The 22,490-nt window shown below is 41.6% G+C and overlaps 1 protein-coding gene across 4 annotated transcripts in view; it reads left to right on the top strand.

The window, feature by feature from the left end:
• Positions 1-22,490, top strand: part of CDC42BPA (CDC42 binding protein kinase alpha) — a 349,488-nt gene that overhangs the window by 138,957 nt on the left and 188,041 nt on the right. For all 4 annotated transcript variants that reach the window (XM_014598104.3, XM_019483101.2, XM_014598103.3 and 1 more), the window contains exons 3-4: positions 6,724-6,807; positions 20,274-20,369. In XM_014598104.3, coding sequence (XP_014453590.2) covers positions 6,724-6,807; positions 20,274-20,369 — 180 coding nt within the window. The remainder of the gene's footprint in view (positions 1-6,723; positions 6,808-20,273; positions 20,370-22,490) is intronic.

Below are 22,490 nucleotides of genomic sequence, written 5' to 3' on the forward strand. Positions count from 1 at the left end.
GCATTTATGGGTTTCATAGAATAAAAGACTGGTATTGATGGACTGTAAAGCCAGCTGGTCCAGTTTCTTCTTTTCTATCCTTCAGTAAAGCTGTCATGGATTTGACCTTTATACAGGTTCTCTGGGAGTGTACCCCTTTAGCTCTAGACCACGTTCCCACTTTGTAGAATGGTGAACCCAATAGCTATATCAAGCTAAATTCTGTTTTACCCAATAGACTAATATGTAGCTTCTGGGAAAGTCTTGTCTTACACCAGGGGTGTCAAACTCAAATGAGTTAATAGACCAAATCCCAACCGCAGGGCTTTTCATGGGCCAGAAAAACCCACTAGCAGATCCAGTCTGCGGGGCCTGTTGCTGTGGCTATGAGGGCTGCAGTGTTGGCATAGCCAGCAAATGGAGGTTAACACTGCCACCACCCACCGCCCCGCTGCTGATTTGCATGCTGAACAATAATTGCAAATTGAGAATTCAGTGATGTTTAAGGGGTGGGGTTGCCTTAGCTTCCTGGGCATTGCCAACACCGGCAAAATACCCAAAGCAGCTGCAGCAAGAAGCCCTATGGATCAGATCCGGAAATGATTCATCCACCAGAGTGAAGCACCACTCTGGCCAAATTTGGTCTGCTGGAGGTATTACATGACCTAATTAAGAGAGGAATTCTGCTTTTCCTATGTGGACGTGCAGTTCTCCTATACCTTCAGTGGGAGCAATCATGTAGATCGTGCACCCTCAGAGAATCATGCAGTTCCCCCATTCATTTCAGTGGGCAGCACCTTCCCCCAGAGTCTGATTCTCAATTACCCAGGAGGCATGTGACTGTCCAGTCCAGTGGGGAATTTCAGCCAGTGCCAAGACATATCTGTCTGCTTGAAATTCAACTAACCCTTGCCCACATAAAGATTCTCCTCCATCACTATCATAAATAGCCTAGCGTAAGGATTCTCAACCAGGGTGCCACAAAATCTTTTAAGGATGCAGTCAGGTACTGCTTAATCCATGCCTTTAGTCTAAGAAATTTGAGAACCACTGGCCTAGGGGTTGGAGCACTTTGGAAACTTGGGCTCTAGGCCCCTTTCAGCTTCAGAGGGTTTGAACCTGCACTTCCTGTGTCCCAGCAGAGTACCCTGTTCCCCAAGTGATGGGGCAGACACCTTTCACCATCCTCCTCTTGAAGCTGGCCCACTGTCTTACCAAAAAACAAAGAGTCATGGAGCCACCAGTAGAGTAAACAAGAGGGGGACATAAGCCTGTGTACCAGGAAAGAGGGAGGGATGCCTGGGTTTCTGGCCCTTGCTCCCATAGCGATTTGTGCATTTTTAATGATAAATGCATCACATACAGTGGCATTTATCCTTAAGTAATGCAGCAGTAAGATACAGCACTTGTGCATTGCATTTTTGTAACAGGGTAAGATCTAGACCACTGGAGTTGCCAGTAAGAAAGGAAACCTAGCCTGGAGCACACACAAGTTACCTGAAAACAAAAGGATCATCATTCATTAGTGAGCTGAGTGGGTGATAAGGAGTATGTTTTCACAGGATATGTGACAGTGGGAGAGAGTCAGCTGGCAAGGCAGGGTAGGCTAATGACAGGAGGTTGGAGAAATGCTGAGCATTGTACATACGGCTGCATACACAAATTCAAATAATCCAGAACAGCTCTTCCAGGTTTGTTTTCCTGAGAGAAAAACTGACTGTACAGAAGGTCAGAAAAAGCAAAGGGCCTGCAGGACGGCTAGACTGCCTGCAGTCCTTAGAGCACACAGCCCAGACTGCTTTGCAGGCTTCTTTTTTTTTTTTAAATGAATGTAAGCAGGGTTCATCAGGCTCGGGGAAGGTGGGGTAAGGTCTGTGTTGTGCATGGAGCTGAGTGCCAGCCTGGCTGCGGCTGGGCAGGGAGTATGCAGTATGCTTGCCAGCACCCAAGTGCTACAGTGCAATTCGGGCAGGGATCAAGGCAGGAGCAAAGCACACCCCTTAAGTGCTTTGGTGCTGGGCTTTTCCAGCTACAAGCACTTGGGGACGTGCTCTGCTCCCTGCTTGCCTGAGACTGACACACACTCTGCCTGTGTCTGTGGGAGGGCGAGAAAGAAGCACAAAGCACACTGGCTGCCTGTACAGAAGTTCTGTCTCCTGAGAGAGATTCTCCAGAGAGCCACTTCACTTGGGTTGTTCCCGAGTTATTTTTCTCCCATAGGGGCCACTTTTACTCAGGGAGAAAGATTATGAACTTCTGTACATTCATGGTTTCTCCTGAGAGAGCAGGGACTCTCCCTGGATAAACTGAACATCTGTCTAAGCCCTATATGAGCTTTCCTTTTCTGAAAAGAAAGTCTAAGACATGAAAATGTTCTTCTGTCAATTCACCAGACTTTTTCTTTTTTTCTGTCCAGACACAGGCACACACACCTGCCTGTTCAGGGATTCAGGTTCATGCCTACTAAGAGTACTGTAATGAGGGCTGTCAATCTGTGTTTCCAAATAGTGTAGTCTTGATGACTGTTTCATCCGCATGGGGAAGGGACTTAAAACCTATGGAGCATCATGCTCTAACCTGTGGAAGCAGGCAATTTGCTCATACTGCTCATGATGCAGTTTTTCCAATGACTCTGTAGGGCAAAATGCACAAACAGCATTGGGAGCAAGGGCTTATCCCTTCCCTTACCAAGGCAGCATAGTCAGGCTTCTGCCTATTTGTACTTCCAGTCTTGGGATGCTTTCTGTTTGGTTGCCCAGCAGCTTAGCTCCAGTAGGACATTTCTCCCAGCCCTGTTGAGCCTGCCTTCTGGTGATTAGGTTTCTGTCGTGTGATATGGGAGGTCAGGGTTCAAATCCTCTCAGGGGAAGAAGAACCTAGAACATGGGTTACCCTTGTCCTGAGCAGGTGCCTTGATTGCCAGGTTACTGATAGATGGAAGGTGACTGGTCTCAATTCAAGATCAAATATGTGCTAGTCCTGGTTTTTGATCGACTACAATTTGGAGTATGCATGCAACACTTCTGTGTTCCCATGGCAGAACTGAGTGGACATAGATGCCTCTGAGGTAGTAGTGAATCATTTCTAAGTATATGGAGGGGTGGGGGGGAGGAATTTAATCATATAGGGTGAGACTGTAATGACACTAGGCCTTTACACACAATTCAGGATGTTGGATGTATGAAGTATAATGTTGCTGAGTGACTTAGAAGCTTAAAAACTGCATAAGCAATATTTATACATCAGCAGTGAAATAAAATTCTGCCTTTCATTTGGTTCCAGAAGAAAATGAACCCTGCATTGGAGATTGACCCCTTTAGAGAGCTATGCAACCAACAGGCATTTTTCAGTGACACAGGACAGCACTTCAAAGCAAGACAGCTTTTATTAATTTGTTGGAGTATAGTATGTAGGGTTTGCAGGTCAGAATTGGAAATCACAACTTAATATGCTGAACCCAGCACCCTAACTTGAAACTTTGGTCTCAAAATGTCCAGGATTCATAAAAAATAACCCCAGCACTGAGCAGCAACCACCTAATTAACCCAGTCTGCCCATACCTCTGTTCTTTATTTCAAGTTGCAGTCATGTTGTTTTCACATGTTCTGCTTTCCTTGGCTGGAAGTTGTTTAAAGCTAATGTCTGGTCATTGCTCTTCTATTGTCACTCCAAGGTAGCTCCTGTTTACATGTTAACAGTTATCCATAGTTCCTTCCTATCAGTGGATAAATCTATTGCTTTTATGAATCCTACCCAGTCCCTTGTGCTTCTTTCTTAGTAGGTAACAATAGAAAAATGACTGGAAGGAACAGCTGCACATATTTTCATAAAAATAATGCAGTGATTTCCCATGTTTTTCACAGAAGCTATTTCTTCTGTCATTTGAAACTTGCATTGAATTCTCTGCGTGTGCGTATGTGTGTAAAACCAAAGCGTGCCTATACATGTGCTTGGAGGTGGGATGAGCATTTTAATTAGAGCTGCTCCCGGAAAGCTGGGAACGTGTGTTAAGCCCCTGTGGGTTTAAAAATGGCTGAGGGATGCTTTATCTAAACCTCATTTGATGAGGTTTAGATAAAGTGCCCCAGCAGCCATATTTAAACCTGCAGGGGCTGATACACATGATGAGGAGACTATGCTGGAGCATTCCACTTAGAACATGGAGCAAATTGAGTCTGCTCTGATGCGTTCCACTTAGAACATGAACCAGCACGTGTATAGGCGACCATAGTTTGCAGTAGGGTTGAAGTGTTGTAGCCATGATGATCCAGAGGCAAGGGGTTTTTGTAATATCTTTTATTGGACCACTGTATAGCTGGGAGAGCGATTGGACAAGCTTTTGAGCTCAAAGGTTGTTCAACATCTCTTCCAACACCCCAACCACAGTTTGTGTATTATGGGCATACTGAGGGTACCAGCAATCAGACAATGGAGCCTCTTCCCTTTTCTTCAGAACCTTCCTTAAAATTGGCTTCTTTCCACAATCTCTCTACTGTTTGCTTCCAAGCAAAGTATTTTTAACAAGCAAAGTGGGCTATTTGGTTGTTAAACAGCAGTAGTTAGCAGTAGTTACATTTAGACTAAGAAAACAGGATATGCATGAGAACACATTTTAACTAATATTTTAAATGTGACTCTGTATCTTGTGTTGACAAAGCAGGTTTTACCTAGGGACATGATAGAAGGCTATAAACTTGTGCAAAATAAAAGTTATGAAACTCTTTGGTTCTATTGGCCATGTCTAAATAAATATAAAAACTATTATGTTTTAGCTAACACAGTTTTAAATGCCGCAGTCTTAAAAACGTGTTGATCATAGGCAATCCTAGAATCTTAATAGGGGACCTTGGGTTGAACACAATCTGCTAATACATTTCTAAATATCACTTTATTAGTGTTTTAGACTACTCTCAAACTAGTTTAAACATCTAGATCCACTGCCTTTGTATTTTTTTCTCCTTCTCTCCCTTCATTTGGCCTGTACTGTATTTTGTTTTCATAATGGGAGGGGCATGAAAAAGGGCAGGGCCACAGCACCTCAGGGAATTAATAGCTGTTCCACCCAATTTATAGCTGACAGAGAGAGAATGCAATTCTGTTGAAGACGCCTGTAAGGATTGTAGATAGAGTGCAGTATACATCTTTGATAGCTTGGTGCAGCTACTAGAGATGATATGACCTTTTGAAAAGAGGGTTGAAAAGAGCCTTACGTGACATTGTCTTCACCAAACTGTCATTATATATTGGGTTTTCTTTTATGTTATTACTTTCTTGGCATATAGCCAGGTTGCTGAATATGAAAGAGAAAGGAATGTAGAATTCAACCTTAATTTTTTTTTGTCACTAGCCTGCAGGCTAAAGATGATGCTAATTCTTATGACAGCCTTCTGGTTTGTAACCAGAATGGATACAAAAATAACCTTTTCTGTCCTTATGCCTTAAGAGCCCTCTTTCCTCTTCAAAAGAAAGGGACTTAGTTGTAGATGTATGAATTTTCAAAGTTATACAATGTTGAGTTTTTCCATTTGTGGGATAATGTTCCCAATAGTCTTGGTCTTCAGTCACAATACAGTGGTTCAAAATTCTGGGTTGTATGGTGAGTTCTGCCACATGTTTCATGCGTGACATTTCGGCTAAGATACTCAGACTTATGGTTTATCCAAAGTAGGGGACTTTAGACTGTTCCTCTTGTGTACCTTGTCTAAAGTTGTAATCTGTCTTTCCTGATGTAATCCTACCTTGCGTCGTGTCATATTAATTTACATTAAAAAATCTTCACTACAGTGAGACACTTGGGGTCATGCAAAATTAGTTAGCTTAAGTACTGGAAACAACATGACCACATTACCATGGGCTTCATCCAGGCATATGTTCACTGTTTCTCAATTAGAACTCCATACAGTGTATCTCTACACAGTGCTGTGTTGTGCAATGTAAGTATACCTTGTGCATTTCATTCTCATGATAAATTGTTAAATGCACCTCTGACATTTAATGCAGATATCAAATAAGAATTATAATCTCTCATAAATTTACCCATCCATAAATTTGAATGATGTTATTTAGCTACAGTCCCACAAGGTATAAAGAGATGGTATTGAGATCCTCAAGGCAACAATGGTATACTAAAACAATTTTACCATATTGTAACATTCCCTATTCTTTTAAATGGGGCTAAAAAAATTTCTAGCTGGATTTTCCTCTAGCAGATCTCAAGTAAATATTTTGTTTTGCCAGCAGACATTCAAATGTTTCTTGGCTTTGGGAACCTGACTCCCAGGAGCTCTTTCATCTCTGCTGCTGTGATGGAAAAGAGTGGGCTTAAGAATCCATTCCATGTCCTGGAAATGTATTCAGTACTAGTCTGGTAGCAGAATAGAAGGGACAGGAAGTGCTGTGTTGACATGTTATCTTTCAGTTGTTTTAATGCAGTATAAATCTATACACCATGAAGGTTTAAAGTGAATTTGAAAACTCGTAAAAAAAATCAAAACAAACCCAAACCCAACAGCAAGTATTCTGTATAGTTATGAAATTTCTCCTTAAAACTGTAATGATTAATACTTGCTTGAGCATCATATACACAGATTAAAGTCCTACATCAAAGGGTCCAAAAACCTATAAGAATGAAAACAAGTTCAAGCAACATAGCAATCCAGTTCCACAAAGATCACACAAAGACGACTTGTTCTAAACTCTTATTTTTGTATGTTAGGTTATTCATTCCCAATTTATCTTTTTCAGGTTGCAGTAGTAAAACTGAAAAATGCAGATAAGGTTTTTGCAATGAAAATACTAAATAAATGGGAGATGCTGAAGAGAGCTGAGGTAAGATGACAGAAATGTTTAAATATACTTATAATCTCTTTTTAAAATTATACTGGGTTACTCCTTTTTATACAAAGAAAAAGCAATCTCACAGGGATGGAACTTGACACTTACCGATGATAAAGGGATTGGCACAAAAGTAGCTCTGCATAAAAAAAATAGTATGGAAAGGCCCAAGAGAACATGGAGTCTGTTTAGGCATTGTGGAATGTTTATACAAGTTATTAATCCATCTCTGTCTTCAACATTACTTACTTGACGAAAGATCTTTCAGTATCTTTCTTCCCTCTTGGATTGGAGCCCTTATTACATCATTCTTGCTATACTGAGATGAATACAGTTGATTTAGATATCGTCAGAATATCTGCAAGAGCAAAGCAAGTGTTTTGCTTCAGATTCAAAAGTAGGAAAGGATCAATTATAGTAGTAAAACCGGCTTTACTGCAAATAATTATACTACAGGTTTGGTTTCAGTTTATTTTAGCACACAGTCTTTTATAAATTGTGTGCTTGTATCACATTGAATTGTATAGGGTGAAAGTTTATTTCTGTACAAAGGACCTGGTCAAAGCCCTACGTGCTCCTTAAGTCTCACTTCACCCAGGAAGAACTGCATAAGGCCTAAGGCTGAATTTCACTGACTGTGCACAGTAGGAAATGGTTATATGTACAAAAGAGTCCAGTAAATATATTGACCAGTAATGACAGTGCTCACTTCCCTGTCTTGCTGGGTAAGTAACTTGATCAGACAAGCCAGGGAAGTGAGGAATTCAAGAATAGACTTCTGTTCCAGGGGCTCTTCACCTCAGTTAGCCTGTTAGGTGAATGGGGACTTGATGTCCCCTTTATCCCTATTGTAAATCTCCACCCAAGTTTTGAAGACCTTCTTGGTCTCTAGCTGCCCTGGTTCCCTCCCTATAGTTGGAAGCTAAATTTTGCTATGGGTCTGATTGATCATGTGTTTTGGGGTCAGGAAGTCATCTTTCTATTTAGATCACATTGATAGAGCCCTGGTAGGCTTAGTTAAAGGGTATAAGACTTAGAAATTAATATGAAGAACTTCTAAGAATGTTAGGCCTACCGCAACATCAATCCAGTTTACAATTGGGCCCATTTAAGTGCCTACAGTAAGAAACAGGAGGTGAAGGAATAGAGCTCCCCTTTCCATAGGGATAGCAACCTCTGCTATTTAAATCCATACCCTTCTGTTTATCTTAATTCACCTGCGAGGCCTGTTCAAAACTGCTTGAACGTTATTCTCCCACTAGGCTGGAAATGATAAGACTCTTGATTATTATTTATTTTGTGGTAAAATATTTTCACTAGAAAAACTATTTGTTTACAAGTATTTTAAATGTTTTTAAAATGTTAAATATTTTCCTGATAAATTCTCACCTTTATATTTTGGGTGAATGGCAAAAAAAATCTGGATATCTAGTCATGCTTTTGTCTAGGGTTGCATTTAAGAAATGTTATGGAACAAATATATTAATCATATAATCTGTATGTCTAATTATTTCAAAGCTAAAAAAAATTATAGGTACACTGGTTCTTTAAATTCCTCTTAAATGTTACTCACTTAAGCCTTTGTGACATTTTTTTACTGCTTTGACTAAAATGGATCTTGAAGCAGACAGACAGCCCCCAAGAATAGATACAGATATATCACTATAAATGTGGCTTGTTAAGGTATCTTTATACTAATATAATTGTTAGGGACAGAAATTAGACATAAACCAGTATAAGTTATTGGAAACCAGTTCAGATCTGTAACATAACAGAAGTTCAGTGCACATAAACTACTTTCAAAATGGCCAAAACCAGTTTAAGATAAACCTGGGTGGATGTAGTATCAGACTTAACAAGTATCAGACTTAACAATTTCAGTTAAATTGTTTCATTGAACTTCTGTCCCAGATCCCCTCCATATTCAAGCTAACTCACAGTCCCCCAGCATCCCAGGATGCTTTGCAGGGTGGGCAAGCTAGCTTTAGCTCAAGCTATCTGCTCCAGCTGAGCAGAGAGGCATGGCTTCTGGCCTAGGCCTCTGCAGACATGTGGCTGCATTTCCAGGATCAAAAGTGAATGACTGTTCACTTGCTTATCAGTTCAATCTATGCTGCTTAGACTAACTTGCAAAGATTGAATCAATTCCACTTTGGGCCTTTTGACTGTCTGTACTTAATCTAAAGGTTTACTGATTTAACTACAGCCATAAGTAATCACAGCCTTAACTAAATTACTTTAAATCTGTGCAAAAATCTCTCCTAAAATATTCCAGCCCAACTCCAGGCCAGGACTTGAGAAAGCAATTTCCTCAGTTCCCAATCAGGGACAGGAAAGAATGATTCAGAGCAGGTAACATTGAGCATTTCTTGGACCAGTCACACAACTTTAGTGTCTCATTCACCCAATCGAGATACCACATGGTACAGAAATATCTTGATATCTTAGGAGAGGTGTGAGGGAAAGAGAGAACTAAGCTGGACCCCTGCTGTAAAACCCCTCTGGATCCATCATGTTGTTCCACTTGCTCATGGGACACCACATGTAGTCAGTAAGAAGGGCACTTCCATAAGATTGGGAGAGCTCTTTGGTTCTTGTCCCCTCTTCAAATACTGTTAATACCATATTTTATTGTATATAACACACCCCCATATATAATACACACCTTGATTTTGAAGGGGAACCTGAAGAAAAAAATATCTTTGATGAAATTAAGTGGTGGCAGTGGGGAATCAAACCTGCTCCCCACACTGCTGTCATATTCATGCATCAGATAAGGCCCATAGGCTGACTGGTTGGCTCTGGGGCTGCATGCCAAGTTTGGAACTACATGCTGGCTCTGGAGCTACATGCTGGGTCAGACCTGGCACACAGCCTTGGAGCCAGTGTGCAGTCTGGATTTGGTGGACCAGGTACATCCTGGCAGGTGGTCCCTGAGCTAATGCACAGGGTCAGACTTAGAATGTCAGGTCCAGAGCCATGTGCCAGGTCAGACTCCACATGCTGGGTCCAGCTCCACGCCAGCCCCATGCACTGGCTTAATCCAGAGCACAGATGGGGAGGAGGGCTCCCCATGGGCCTGGAAAGATGGCAGTGGCAGGGGGAGTGGTGGCAGTATTAACTGCCATGGCTCCCATAGTTGCAGCAGTTAACACTGCCACCATTCTACACCCCCCACAGAATCATAGAAAATTAGGGTGGAAAGGGACCTCAGGAAGTCATCTAGTCCACCCCCCTGCTCAAAGCAGGACCATCCTCAACTACATCATTCCAGCCAAGGCTTTGTCTAGCCAGGTCTTAAAGACCTCCACAGCCTCTCTGGGTAACCTGTTCCAGTGTTTTACTATCCTTCTAGTGAGAACATTCTTCCTAATATCTAACCTAAACTTTCCTTGCTGCAACTTGAGATTGTTGCTACTTGTTCAGTCATCTGCCACCTCTGAGAACAATCTAGCTCCATCTTCTTTCGAACCCCCTTTCAGATCATTGAAGGTTGCTATTAAATCCCCTCAGTCTCCTCTTCTCTAGACTAAATAAGCCCAGCTCCCTCAGCCTGTCCTCATAAGTCATGTGCCCCAGCCCCCTCACCATTTTCATTGCCTTTCAGTGGACTTTCTCCAATTTGTCCACATCCTTTCTGTAGTGGGGGGCCCAAAACTGAACACTGTACTCCAGATGTGGCCACACCAGTATTGAATAGAGGGGAATAATTATTTATTTTGGCCTGCTGGCAACACACTTACCAACGCAGCCCAATATGCCTTTAGACTTCTTGTCAACAAGGGAACACTGCTGGCTCATATTCAGATTAATTATCCACTGCAACCCCCGGGTCCTTTTGTGCAGAGCTGCTGTCCTGCCAGTCAACCCCCAGCCTGTACTTGTACATGGGATTGTTCCATCCTAAGTGCAGGACTTTACAGTTGAATTTGTTGAACCTCATGAGATTTGTTTTGGCCGAATCCTCCGATTTGTCTAGATCACTCTGAATCCTCCCCTCCCCTCCAGTATATCTACTGCTCCCTCCAGCTTGGTGTCATCTGCAAACTTGATACGGGTGTGCTATATGCCATCTTCCAGGTCATTGATGACATAGAACAAACCGGCCCCAGGACTGACTCCTGGGGCACTCCACTTGATACCGGTTGCCAACTAGATATCGAGCCATTGATTACTACCCTCTGACCCTGATGCTCCAGCCAGTTTTCTGTCTATCTTACAGTCCATTCACCCAGCCTGTACTTCCTTAATTTGCCTGTGCGAATGTTGTGGGAGACTGTATCAAGAGCCTTGCTGAAATCAAGGTACACCACATCCACTTGTCTCCTTAGAGCCAGTCATCTCATCATAGAAGGCAATCAAGTCTGTCAGGCATGACTTGCCCTCGGTGATCCATGCTAACTGTTTCCTAATCACCTACTTCTTCATGTTCTTAGAAGTGGATTCCTTGAGGATCTTGTTCCATGATATTTTCAAGGACTGAGGTGAGGCTGAGCAGTCTGTAGTTCCCTGGATCCTCCTTTTTCCCTTTCTTAAATATGGGCCCTATGTTTGTCCTTTTCCAGTCATCCAGGACCTCTTCTGATCACCATGAGTTTTCAAAGATGTTGGCCACTGGCTCTGCAGTCAAATCAGTCAACTCCCTCAGCACCCTCGGGTGCATCCCATCCAACCCCATGGACTTGTATATGTCCAGCTTTTCTAAATAGTCCGTAACTTGTTATTTTGCCAATGTTGGCTGCTTACCTCTTCCCCAAACTGTGCTGCTAGGTGGAGTAGTCTGGAAACTGACCTTGCAAAAAGGATTATAATACTTCATCCTTTTCTAAAATTTGTCACTAGGTTGTCTCCCCCATTCAGTAAGGGACTCACACTTTCCCTGATCTTCCTCTTGTTACTGACATACTTGTAGAACCCCTTCTTGTAACCCTTCGCATCCCTTGCTAGCTTGTAACTCCAATTGCACTTTGGCCTTCTTGACTTCATCCCTGCATGCCCAAGCAGTGCTCTTATATCCCTCCCTAGTTATTTGTCTGAGTTTCCACTTCTTATAAGCTTCCTTTTTGTGATTTGGTTGGCTGAAGAGTTCCCTGCTAAGGCAAGCTGGTCTTCTGCCACACTTGTTAGTCTTCCTGGACATCAGGATGGTTTGTTCCTAGACTTTCAGTAAGGCTTTAAAGTACAGCCGGCTCTCCTAGACTCCTCAGATTGGCTTCCCAGGGGATCCTGCCTCTGAGTTCCCTGAGTGAGTTGGTCTGCTTTTCTGAAGTCCAGGGTTCTTACTCTGCTGCTCTCCGTCCTTCCTTTCCCCAGGATCCTGAACTCAAATCATTTCATGGTTGCTGCTGCTCAAGTTGCCATCTGCTAGTATATTCCTCACTGTGCGGGCTGGGCCCCGATCCCGCCGCCAAGTGCGAGTCGGGGGGGGGGCGATCCGCAGCCCGTCTTTGCGCACGCGGGCTGTGGCTAGCAGCCCAGGCACACTGGGTTGGAGAAAACCGGTGGCAAGCTAGAATTAGTCACAAACGCGTAATGGTTGATTAAAAGATTATTTACTTACACCCAAAGATGGTAGTGGTGTAGGCTGGACAGCTTTCCAGGTGCAGCTCCGCTTAAATCCTCATTGGAGGACTACGACAAATTCTTTCCCACGGAGTTGTTTAGGCTCCGCGGGTTCGGCAGTTCTTTCCCACGGAGTTGTTGAAGCTCCGTGGGCCGTCCGGTTCCCAGGCTCCGGAGTTGTTTAAGACTCCGTGGGTTCGAAAATTGGGTTCGGTTCCCTGGTTCCCCGGAGTTGTTAAGACTCCGTGGGTTCGAAAATTGGGTTTACAGGAAAGGGATACATCTTGGATTGCACTCGGCGACGGGGAGAGGCTAGAGGCGGTTCGTTCTTTTGTTCCCCCCTCCAGAGTTGTTAAAGCTCCGTGGGTTCGGTTATTAAGCCTCTATTGCCTGCTTAAGAGAGGCGCGTTGGGTCCGCAAGGGTCCACATTGCTTAGAGATCTTCACACAGCGTGAAGTCTCCTCCTCCTGGCGAGTTCTGTATCTCTCCAGTTTTCCTCTCTCTCTGGCTTGGGCGGAAGCTACCCAAGCCTTTTGTATGGCTAGCAAGCCAATAGCTAGCCACCACGTATGCCTACATTTAGAACCGGCCAATAATGTGGCGTGAATCTAAATACAAATGGCGGGAACTCCTTTGCAACGTGCATCACTAGTATGCAGCAAAGAAATGCACCCTGCAAAGAAGCTACAAAACGGCGGGAAAGCCTTTTGCACCCAGAGCTCCCCTCCACAGCAGAGAACTCCATGCAAAGAAACTATAATTTGGCGGGAAAAATAATTTAGCGGTGCCGAAGCACACACAAACAAAAACCACAACTTTGGGTTGTGACACTCACCAATTCTTCCCTGTTTGTGAGCAACAGGTCAAGAAGAGCATGGTTCCAAGTTGGCCTCTCCAGCACTTGGACTCGGGAATTGTCTCCAACACTCTCCAAAAACTTCCTAGATTTCCTGAGCACTGCCATATTGCCTTCCCAGGAGATGTCAGGGTGCTTGAGGTTCCTCATGAGAACCAGGGCCTGTGATCAGGAAACTTCCACTAGCTGTTGAAGAAAGCTTCATCCACCACTTCCTCCTGGCCTGGTGATCTACAGCAGACCCTCACCATGACATCACCCTTGTTGCTGTTTACTTTGACCCTAACCCAGAGACTTTTGACAGGCCTATCTCCGGTTTCATACTGGAGCTCTGAGCAATCACGCAGCTCTTTTACATACAGCACAACTCTTCCTCCTCTCTTCCCCACCTGTCCTTCCTGAACAGTTTATACTCATGCATGGCAGTGCCCCAGTCATGCAAACTATCCCACCAAGTCTCTGTTACTCCAATCACATCATAGTCCTGTGACTGTGCAAGGACTTCCAATTCTTCCTGCTTGTTTCCCAGGCTCTGCATTTGTGTTCAGGCACCTGAGGTAACTAGTTGATTACCCTAATTTCCCAGGAAGTATGAGAGCACCTCCACTGTTGCCCTGTCCTGCTTGCTCTTCCTCCAGGGCACCTACTTCCCAGTTACCTCAGGTCTTGGGTCTCCATCCACCAGTGAACCTAGTTTAAAGCCCTCCTCACTAGGTTAGCAAGCTTTTCTGTAAAGATGCTCATCCCTCTCTTCATCAGGTGGATCCCAGCTCTTCCTAGCAATCCTTCTAATTGGAACATCATCCCATGGTCAAAGAAGCCAAAGCCTTGCTGGTGACACCACCTGCGCAGCCAGGCATTGATCTCAGGATGCACCTGCTCCTGCCTGGGCTCTTTTCCTTGTCTGGAAGGATCAAAGAGAATACCACCTGAGCCTCCATCTCCTTCACCCTTGTACCCAGAGCCCTGTAGTCACTTTTGATCTGCTCAGGGTTTCCCTTGGCAGTATCATTGGTGCCCATGTGGATGAGCAGCATGGGGTAATAGTCAGAGGGTTGGATGAGTCTCAGTAATGCCTCCATGACGTCTTGGATTCAGGCTCCAGGCAAGCAGCAAACTTCCCAAGACAACAGGTCAGGTTGGCAGATGGATGCCTCCGTCCCCTGCTGAAGGGAGTCTCCAACCACCACCACCCATGCTTCCCACCAAATTTCTGGACCCATGGAGATCCCTTTTCCTTGCATATAATGTACACCCTTATTTTTCCCTGCTGATTTTGGGTGAAAAAGTGCATGTTATATGTGAGAAAATATGTTTTTGTTTCCCCCCCACCGACTATTACTGCAAAGTACCTAAGCCATTTTAGAACTGGGGGCTACAACCTACGACCCCCTCCCAGAGAAGTGCCCTTCTCACAGAAGGCATTCTTGTGCTTGTACTTTCTCTTTTCTTTTTCTGACTCCATGATTGTTTCTGGCCCATTTTCAGCATGAGAGGTAGAGGTGCCCTCCGACCAACTTGGCCCACCTCTCAGTGAGAAGGCTTCTCTCCTGGCAAACAGGAGATGTGGGTGGTTTGAGTCTCCTCATGCTGAGAAGGGTTTCATACCTGGGTCTCCCATTTCCTGGTCAAGTGCACTTCTTAGTCTAGTTCTCTGTCTGCTGAAGCCAGTGGTTTTCACCCTTTCTGCATTTGCAGACCCCTAAAAAATTTTGAATGGAGATGCAAATCCCTTTGGAAATTTTGAATGGAGATGTGAACCCCTTTGAAATGTAAGTGTAGGTATTCACATACTTTTGATTGATCATAATCATCTTTTGTGGACCCCTTAAAAATAAGTCTTCAGACTCACAGTGGTCCATGGACCACAGGTTGAAAACCACGGTTCTAGGCTTTTGTGAAAAAAAATTGGCAGCCTCACCACAAGTGTAAGTGCATATGGACACAGAGCCAGATTCTGTCCAATTTATTGAGCAGCTAACTGGATGTAGGTGCCTAGGTGTGATTCTGTTCCACCTGGATTTATGTCATCATCAGCTTTCACCAGAAGACCTAAGTGCCAAGGTGTTCTTTGGTGCCTAAATAGCTTTAGAAACATTTTTGTGAATTGGATTTTTTTGAATTTAGGCATCTAAATTTTTTTGTGAATCTCATTCTTTCTTCTTGTGTCACAATGGGTAGAAGATGTGCTACTGCACTGAAGACCCAGGATTCAGAACCTGGGGAGGTGATTACTGTTCTGTGTAAGAGAATTGAGTTTGGTTGTTTTTTTACCTTTAAAACAATTGGGAAATCATATATAGAAAACTGTATTATGTTTTAAAAGTTGCAAAGTCAAGTACTCATAGATTAAGAAATGCCAGATTTACAGTTGTCTGTGTAACCTTAAATTGGTCCCCTGAGTATATGCCTTATAATTTTTAACTGTATGATCATATACTTTTATTTTCCCCAAGACCCCTACTTCATTCAGAGACTGGATGCCCAAGAAAGCAGAAAGAATGTTACAAAGACCAACCAACCATAAATCTACTAGTTCAGTGTTTGACTTCACAATCTAAATTTTGTTTTAGAATCTTCTGTATGGGCTACCTTCTCCTGACTTCCATCTTTGAACCTACTTTGGTGTTCGTGTACCTCATTACGGATCCTGCCAAAATGTATTATTATAATAATAACAGGCACATACAGTAAAAATGGAAAAGAACAATTATTTGCAAGTATTTAGGGTGTCAGTGTTCATGCTATGTAATGTATTTTAATTCCAGATGGTTCTTTTTCCATTTAATGCCCATGGGTCACTAAACAAGTGGAAAAATAACAGTAATTCCTTTTTAGACTAACTATGCAGACCTCAAGAAACCCAACTGGACCCGTGGGAAGGGTATTTTAAATATATTACATAGAGAAAAATCTTTCAAAACTATTTATAACTTTATTTTAATGGAAGTACAGTTTTGAAATTGGCTCAATGAGGGTATATTTAAAAATAGAATGGAATTTTATTCCTGGTTTTGATTTGTTCAATATTACTTAAATAATGAAATGCCTTGCACACTGTAATTTCCCTAATGCTGAATTCAATACAAGATTGTACAGTATTTTATTAATTATTTCACATTTCCAGATAAATACTCATGATTTGTCAAATGACTGCATAACAATTTATGTTCTTTTAATGTGATACAATTTTCATAAAAGGTACAGGATGTACATGAATCAGTAGTTGGGCTTATTTTGATTTTGGAAATGCTCTCTAGAAGCACTACGGAATTCGCATCCACCTTACTTGTCAACCATTGGTTTCAAGTTTTAGGTAGCGTCAGAATATAAATGTTAAGATGAAAAAAAGGGAAGGTAAAAAATGCCATTGAATTAATGTATGTGACTTCATTTGTATTACAGCACATTCTAGAATTGTGTATAGTATCACTATAACTAAAACAAAACTTTTGGATTTATTTAAAAGTAGGTGGTTAAGGGATGTGGAGTTAGATTAGATACAAAAGAGCCAAATCCTTTAGAGACCTTCTGTTTATGATCTGTATGTGGACAAAAGATGTGCCTTACATATAAAAGCAACATAATTCTGAAATTAACATGCGTTATCATCAGTTTGATAATATACGCACCAAAACTAGCAGTCAAACCAATCACCAGTTCTTGGGTCTTCAGTCTGATTTTAAGTTATCTTACTGCACTTCCATTGTATCCTGAAAGAGGAAACAGAGTATCTCTTACTCTGTTTTTAGACTCAAATCTGCTTCCTGTTTGTGTTTTGCTCAACTATGAGTGCAGATACCCACACTCAAGGGCTTTTTGCTTGTGCGGTGCTTCATTTATCATGCAGCAAGCCCCATTATTCACTTATGGCCCTACATAATTCAGTAGTAGTGTCAAAAAGCCCTAGAAATGCATACTGCTATGGGAAAAGGAGGGATTTATAGCCCAAGAGGAGCTGGTCATGGAGTTAGGGGCCAGGCAGTTCAAAGTAGTAAAGTGCAAATTAGTCTGACCAGACAAGCTCAGGAGAGGCACCCCCTATGTAGTGTTTGTCCCAGCCAGACAGGAGGGAACCCAGAGGTCACTGTAGCTCAAAGCAGTTTTATATGTACAAAAATAAACGTTTTAAACATTTACCTTGAACATGTATAGGTTGGGAGTTTCAAAGCAGTTTAAATGATTTGACATCTTCCATCAAAACTAATAGAGAAATCCAGAGGCTTTCAGAGTGGATTAGGAAGAGTTTAATCCACAGGAAAATGTACTGAGGATCCAAGAAGAAAACAAATTGTTTAAGAAGAGTGGGAACCTGAGACATAATGGTGCTAGGAAGAGAGTGTCTCCTGCTTTCTCTGCTAGGCTATTAAAGTTTCAAATGTGATCTACTGTGGTAAAAGCTTTTGCTGCCAGCTCCAGGCAAACTGCCCAGGAGTGGGTGTTTTTGGTGCTCGAGGAATTCATGATATTCTGTGAATTTTTGTCAAATAAATTGGCACAAACAAATGGAATGATATAGGTTCTCTGTAGTAACCAGTACTATGCATCTGTGTAATAATGTGCAGTAATTTTCATGTCGTGTTGGTGAAAACAGCAAAAGTTCATAGTTTGTTTCTCAGATTTCTGGCAGGATTTAAAATACAAACAAGCCAAAAAAAAAAACAAACCCAACAAAAAAACAAACCCTCTAAAATCCAGAAAAGCCAATCATTACTCATTCCAGCTTCATTGAGGGTTGTTGTTTATTGGACAGCGCATTATATTAATTAACCCGGTTTCACTTATTTCTGTTCCCCTTTGTATAATGTTACTATTTAAATATAAGAATTAAGTGTTTCTTGTTTCTGAACTCTGTGTCACACTTGCTCACTTTACTGGTCAAAACAAGTTTTTGGGGGTTTTTTTTGGATGTTCATAATTCAGATAGGCACAAAAATCATTAAGTTGCACTCTTCATTCTCCACTCTCCAAATCTCACTGCCAACAATAACCATCCTGGAATTGGAACTCAGATTGTGGTATTTGGCTTTTTTTGAGAAATTAAGTTGGAAAAAATAATATGAAAAAGTTTGATTTTTAAGAACACAGCTTCTCTCTTACACAAGCAGACAAGGAGCATGGTTTTAACAGATGAAGCATGGATATACTTTACCTCTAACTCTCCATTTGCCCCCTGATGCCATCCAGCTACTCTTCTCTCTTTTTACACACTTCCAAACCGAAGTGTATCCTGCTTTTCTCATCAAAACCAAAAAATACCTATTGACTTCTTCAGTTATCACCCCTCTCTTCTGCCCTTCATCCCTGAATTATTGTAATATATCATTTTTAACCATTGTCTCAATTCCTTCTTACACTTTCCTTCTTGGATCCTGTTCCATTTGGTATCCTTCCTCCCCAGGTCATCAAAACTGCTTTAAGATGGCCAGTGCCTTTCCTGGATGCATTTAATGGCCTCCACTCCATACACTTACTTGCTTACTGCTTTTGACAGCATTGATTCCCCATAGCAATACTTTATCCTCTTTGGCTTTTTACAACAGTATACTGCGGTTTTTCTTCCTCCCCAGTCATCCCTTATCTTCTGTTCCCCTTTCCAGTCTTTTTCAGGGTCCCAGAAGTTTCCATCTTTAGTCTATTATTGCTGTTTTATAGCTTGTCACTGCATGATCTCAGCGATCAACAGTGTTCAAGGTTTCAACAGTGATCTTTACACTAGTGACTAATCTACTTCTGCTTCCGTCCATTTTGCATTTCAAGCTGTTTCTGACATATCCTCTTTGTTATCTTTTTTTTTTTTTTTACCCACTTCTACTATGACTGGAACAACTCCGTGTTCTCCTTCCTTTCAAAAATGATGCCAAAAAAGATAAAACAAGGTTTGCAATTGCTAGATTGAAGAGTAGATGGGAATAATTGGCAGTTGCTTTTATTTAAAAAATTATATGTGCAAATATGAATACCATTGTAAGCTGGATTAACAGTATTGTGAATCAAGGCCATAATACTCGAGCCCCAATCTTGTGAATTTCAGAAGCAGTAGGATGAATGTCATAGTATGAATGTATATACAGTAAAAGCTGTGTTATCTGGCACTTTACCATCTGGAATGCTCTATTAACCAGCATCTGTCCCACTGTGGCATTTCTGGTTTTGCTGCTGTGAGCCGAGTCCTGCTTCTTCCTCATGGACCACAGCCCAGGGCAAAACAGCCTGCATGGGGCCCCACTCCCTGTCCCCTGGCACACTGACGCCAGGGAGTGAAAGCCCTGGAGCACCAGACGCAGCAGGAGGGGCAGCGGCCGAACAGGCAAAGATGCCTCCAACCCACTGGGCTGGAGATAACTCTCAGATAACCAGTACATTTGATTAACCAACACCCCTCATTCCCCATGGATGCCAGGTGACAGAGCTTTTACTGTATATTTATTTGTATTAATATACATATACATATATAATGTGAACTGTCTTTTTAAAATTGGCTTTAATTAGAACTTTGACAATATTTTCCTGCTATATATAAGTCAGCCTTATGAAATAATGTATGGTAAAACTCTTGCACAACTGCCACTGTAATTTTTGGATAAATTATACATCTTGAAAATAAGCTTTCAGAAGGAAACACATACAGTTTCTTAGTTTTAACAATCACAGAAGACACTGCACACATGTAGGGTGATAACTTCCACCTTCAGTTCCAATAGTATGACTTGAATTCTGTATGCACAGGTATTGATGACAGATTTTGACGAGTGATATAAAAACAAAAAGAATCTTTTTTTTTCCCTCTGCCTTCACTACAAGAACTCTAACTGGGAAGTGCAATTGAATTGTACTGTAAGATGACATGAAATGCTGTCATACTGCTGGCATCATGCTCTTAATATGTCAGGCATGTGTATTAATGACTTGTATTGAAGGGGGACAAATATAACTTGTAGTGCCGCTCTAAATAAATGGTTGCCATATCCTGAAATACATTTCTTGTTTATGACGCTATGGCACTATATTGTAACTGAAATACATTTTCCTCCAATTCAGACGGCCTGTTTCCGAGAAGAGAGGGATGTACTAGTGAATGGAGACAACCAGTGGATCACAACGTTGCACTATGCTTTCCAGGATGAAAATTATTTAGTGAGTGTTTCTTTTGCATATCTATTTAAGTGAATTCAGACTCTGAATATGTGACATGAGATGTCAACAGCGAATAGCCCTTTGTTTGATATTTATGAATAAAATGAATTAAAAAAAACTTGTCCAGTGCATACCATTGAGTAGGAATCTGTTGTATGGAAATTTATCAGCGGTTTTACTGAATTTGGTCATGAATATTTCAAGATCCTAATTTGCCTTGTTCTTGGTACCAATCAGTAAGTACTGGGCAAACATCTATAAACAGTAGCTATTAGGCCATCTGACCATACTTCTTTTGAGGCTCCATACTGCATTTTAGAGATATGCTACAGCCATGTACAGACATTCAGTTTCTCCTGGAAGAGTAGCTGCTCTCCCAGGAGGAACAACAAGGACAAATGTTCAGGACTTTTTTCCCAGAGCAAAAATGGCCACTCCAGGAGAAGAATAACTCAGGAATAACCATAGTTAAATCACTCACAGGATGGTTTCTTCTGGGAGTGTGAACGTCTGTGCACGTTCTAAGACATATATCTGAAATTTAATTTGAATGGCTTTTGATTTTTTTTAAATGTGGATTGCTTTTATTTACAAAATTTAGTGATATGATGTTTTTTAATAAAATAAATTATTGCCTACCTTGATACTGAAACTTTAGTTGAGGTACATTTTTTTAAATTGCACTTGAACTATAAATTCTGCTGTGAAACTCAAATCTTTCACAAAACATTTGACTTTCAGGTGATTTGTAGAACTTGAAAAGGAAAATTTAATAAAGTAGAACCCAAATGATCCATAGGATTAAGTTCTTTAGCACTCATGAAGGATGAGGGTTTACAAACCAACCCCAAGGGTATATACAGGTGAAGCAGACAGCTGCATTGGACTGATGAGGTGCTTGATCTTACTAGAAAAGTAGCATGCTTAGAAGTGGAAGTTCTTTTAAACAGCTTCATGGCTTGTTGATTTAGTAACCTCTGCAAATTAAGTGGATTGGAAACATTCAAATATGAATTGACCAAGGCAATACATTTTTACTGAATCTTTTTCTTAAAAAAAAATAAATGCAGCATCCTTTAATTGTGGTGTCATAATAAAATACTATATCTTTACATTTGACCTGTAGATTTATCTTGATACATAGACTGTAATAGTTTTGCAGTCCTGTCTTCTATGCAAGCTGTCTATGCAAGCTTCTGTGCTGGGCAAAGAAGTGCTGCTGCAAAGCTTATTCCACCAGTTCATTCCTGTTCCATGTGCACAACATTAAGATGGAGTGGCTGTATCAAAGCAGTCCTTAGTGTATGCTGGTAGGCAAGTGGAGCCAGAGAATTGGTCTGGACACAAGCACAGGATGGCTCTAAGGCAGCTGCATTGGCACACTCCTGAAAGTAGGAGCAAGTGGAGAGAGTAGAAATGAAGTGATAGAACATGTTTCATGGTGGCATTCCTGGGTGCAGCATGGAGATAGTGTTAATATGCCATTAACTGTCTATCTGCTTCTCTTCAGGGCTATCACTCAACTTATTTAAAAAAAAAGTATTTACAATATGCCTAAGGGTCACTTTCCTGTTCATCTCTCTTGTTCATGTAGTTATAGTGACTTCACTAAGGCAATTGGAATAAGACAAGTATGATTTGTTCTTTAGGGGAAAGGAAATTCCAGGTATACAGGATGTGTAAAATTGGCACTTTGGGGCATGATCCTGCCTTTGGACCCATTAATGCCAGCCCATACAACCTTGCAGTTTCACTGACTTCACTGGGCTTATCATAGGTACAAAGCTGCAAATCTGATTGTAGGATCAGGGCCCTGGTTCCTGGCTTCTTAATGGGTTAATGAATTAATTGACAAAATAAAAACTTCTTATGTGTTTGTGTGCAAGTCTGCTCTTATTGCTAGAACCATTACAAAGAAAACATTATATATTCAGCTGCAGACTGCCAGAATTCAATTTAATCTTGCCTGTTTCCCTAACATTTTCACTGAGCACAAAACAGCATCTGTTCTTTATCTTTGATAATTTGTTAACATGAGCTAGTTTTGCAAATTTTGCTTTGCTTCAGAGGGAATGGCAGGAAAACTGATTCTCTCAGTATTTTAATGTGTACTTTGAGCAT

Source organism: Alligator mississippiensis, chromosome 1, assembly GCF_030867095.1.
Source record: "Alligator mississippiensis isolate rAllMis1 chromosome 1, rAllMis1, whole genome shotgun sequence".
Classification (NCBI taxonomy): domain Eukaryota; kingdom Metazoa; phylum Chordata; order Crocodylia; family Alligatoridae; genus Alligator; species Alligator mississippiensis.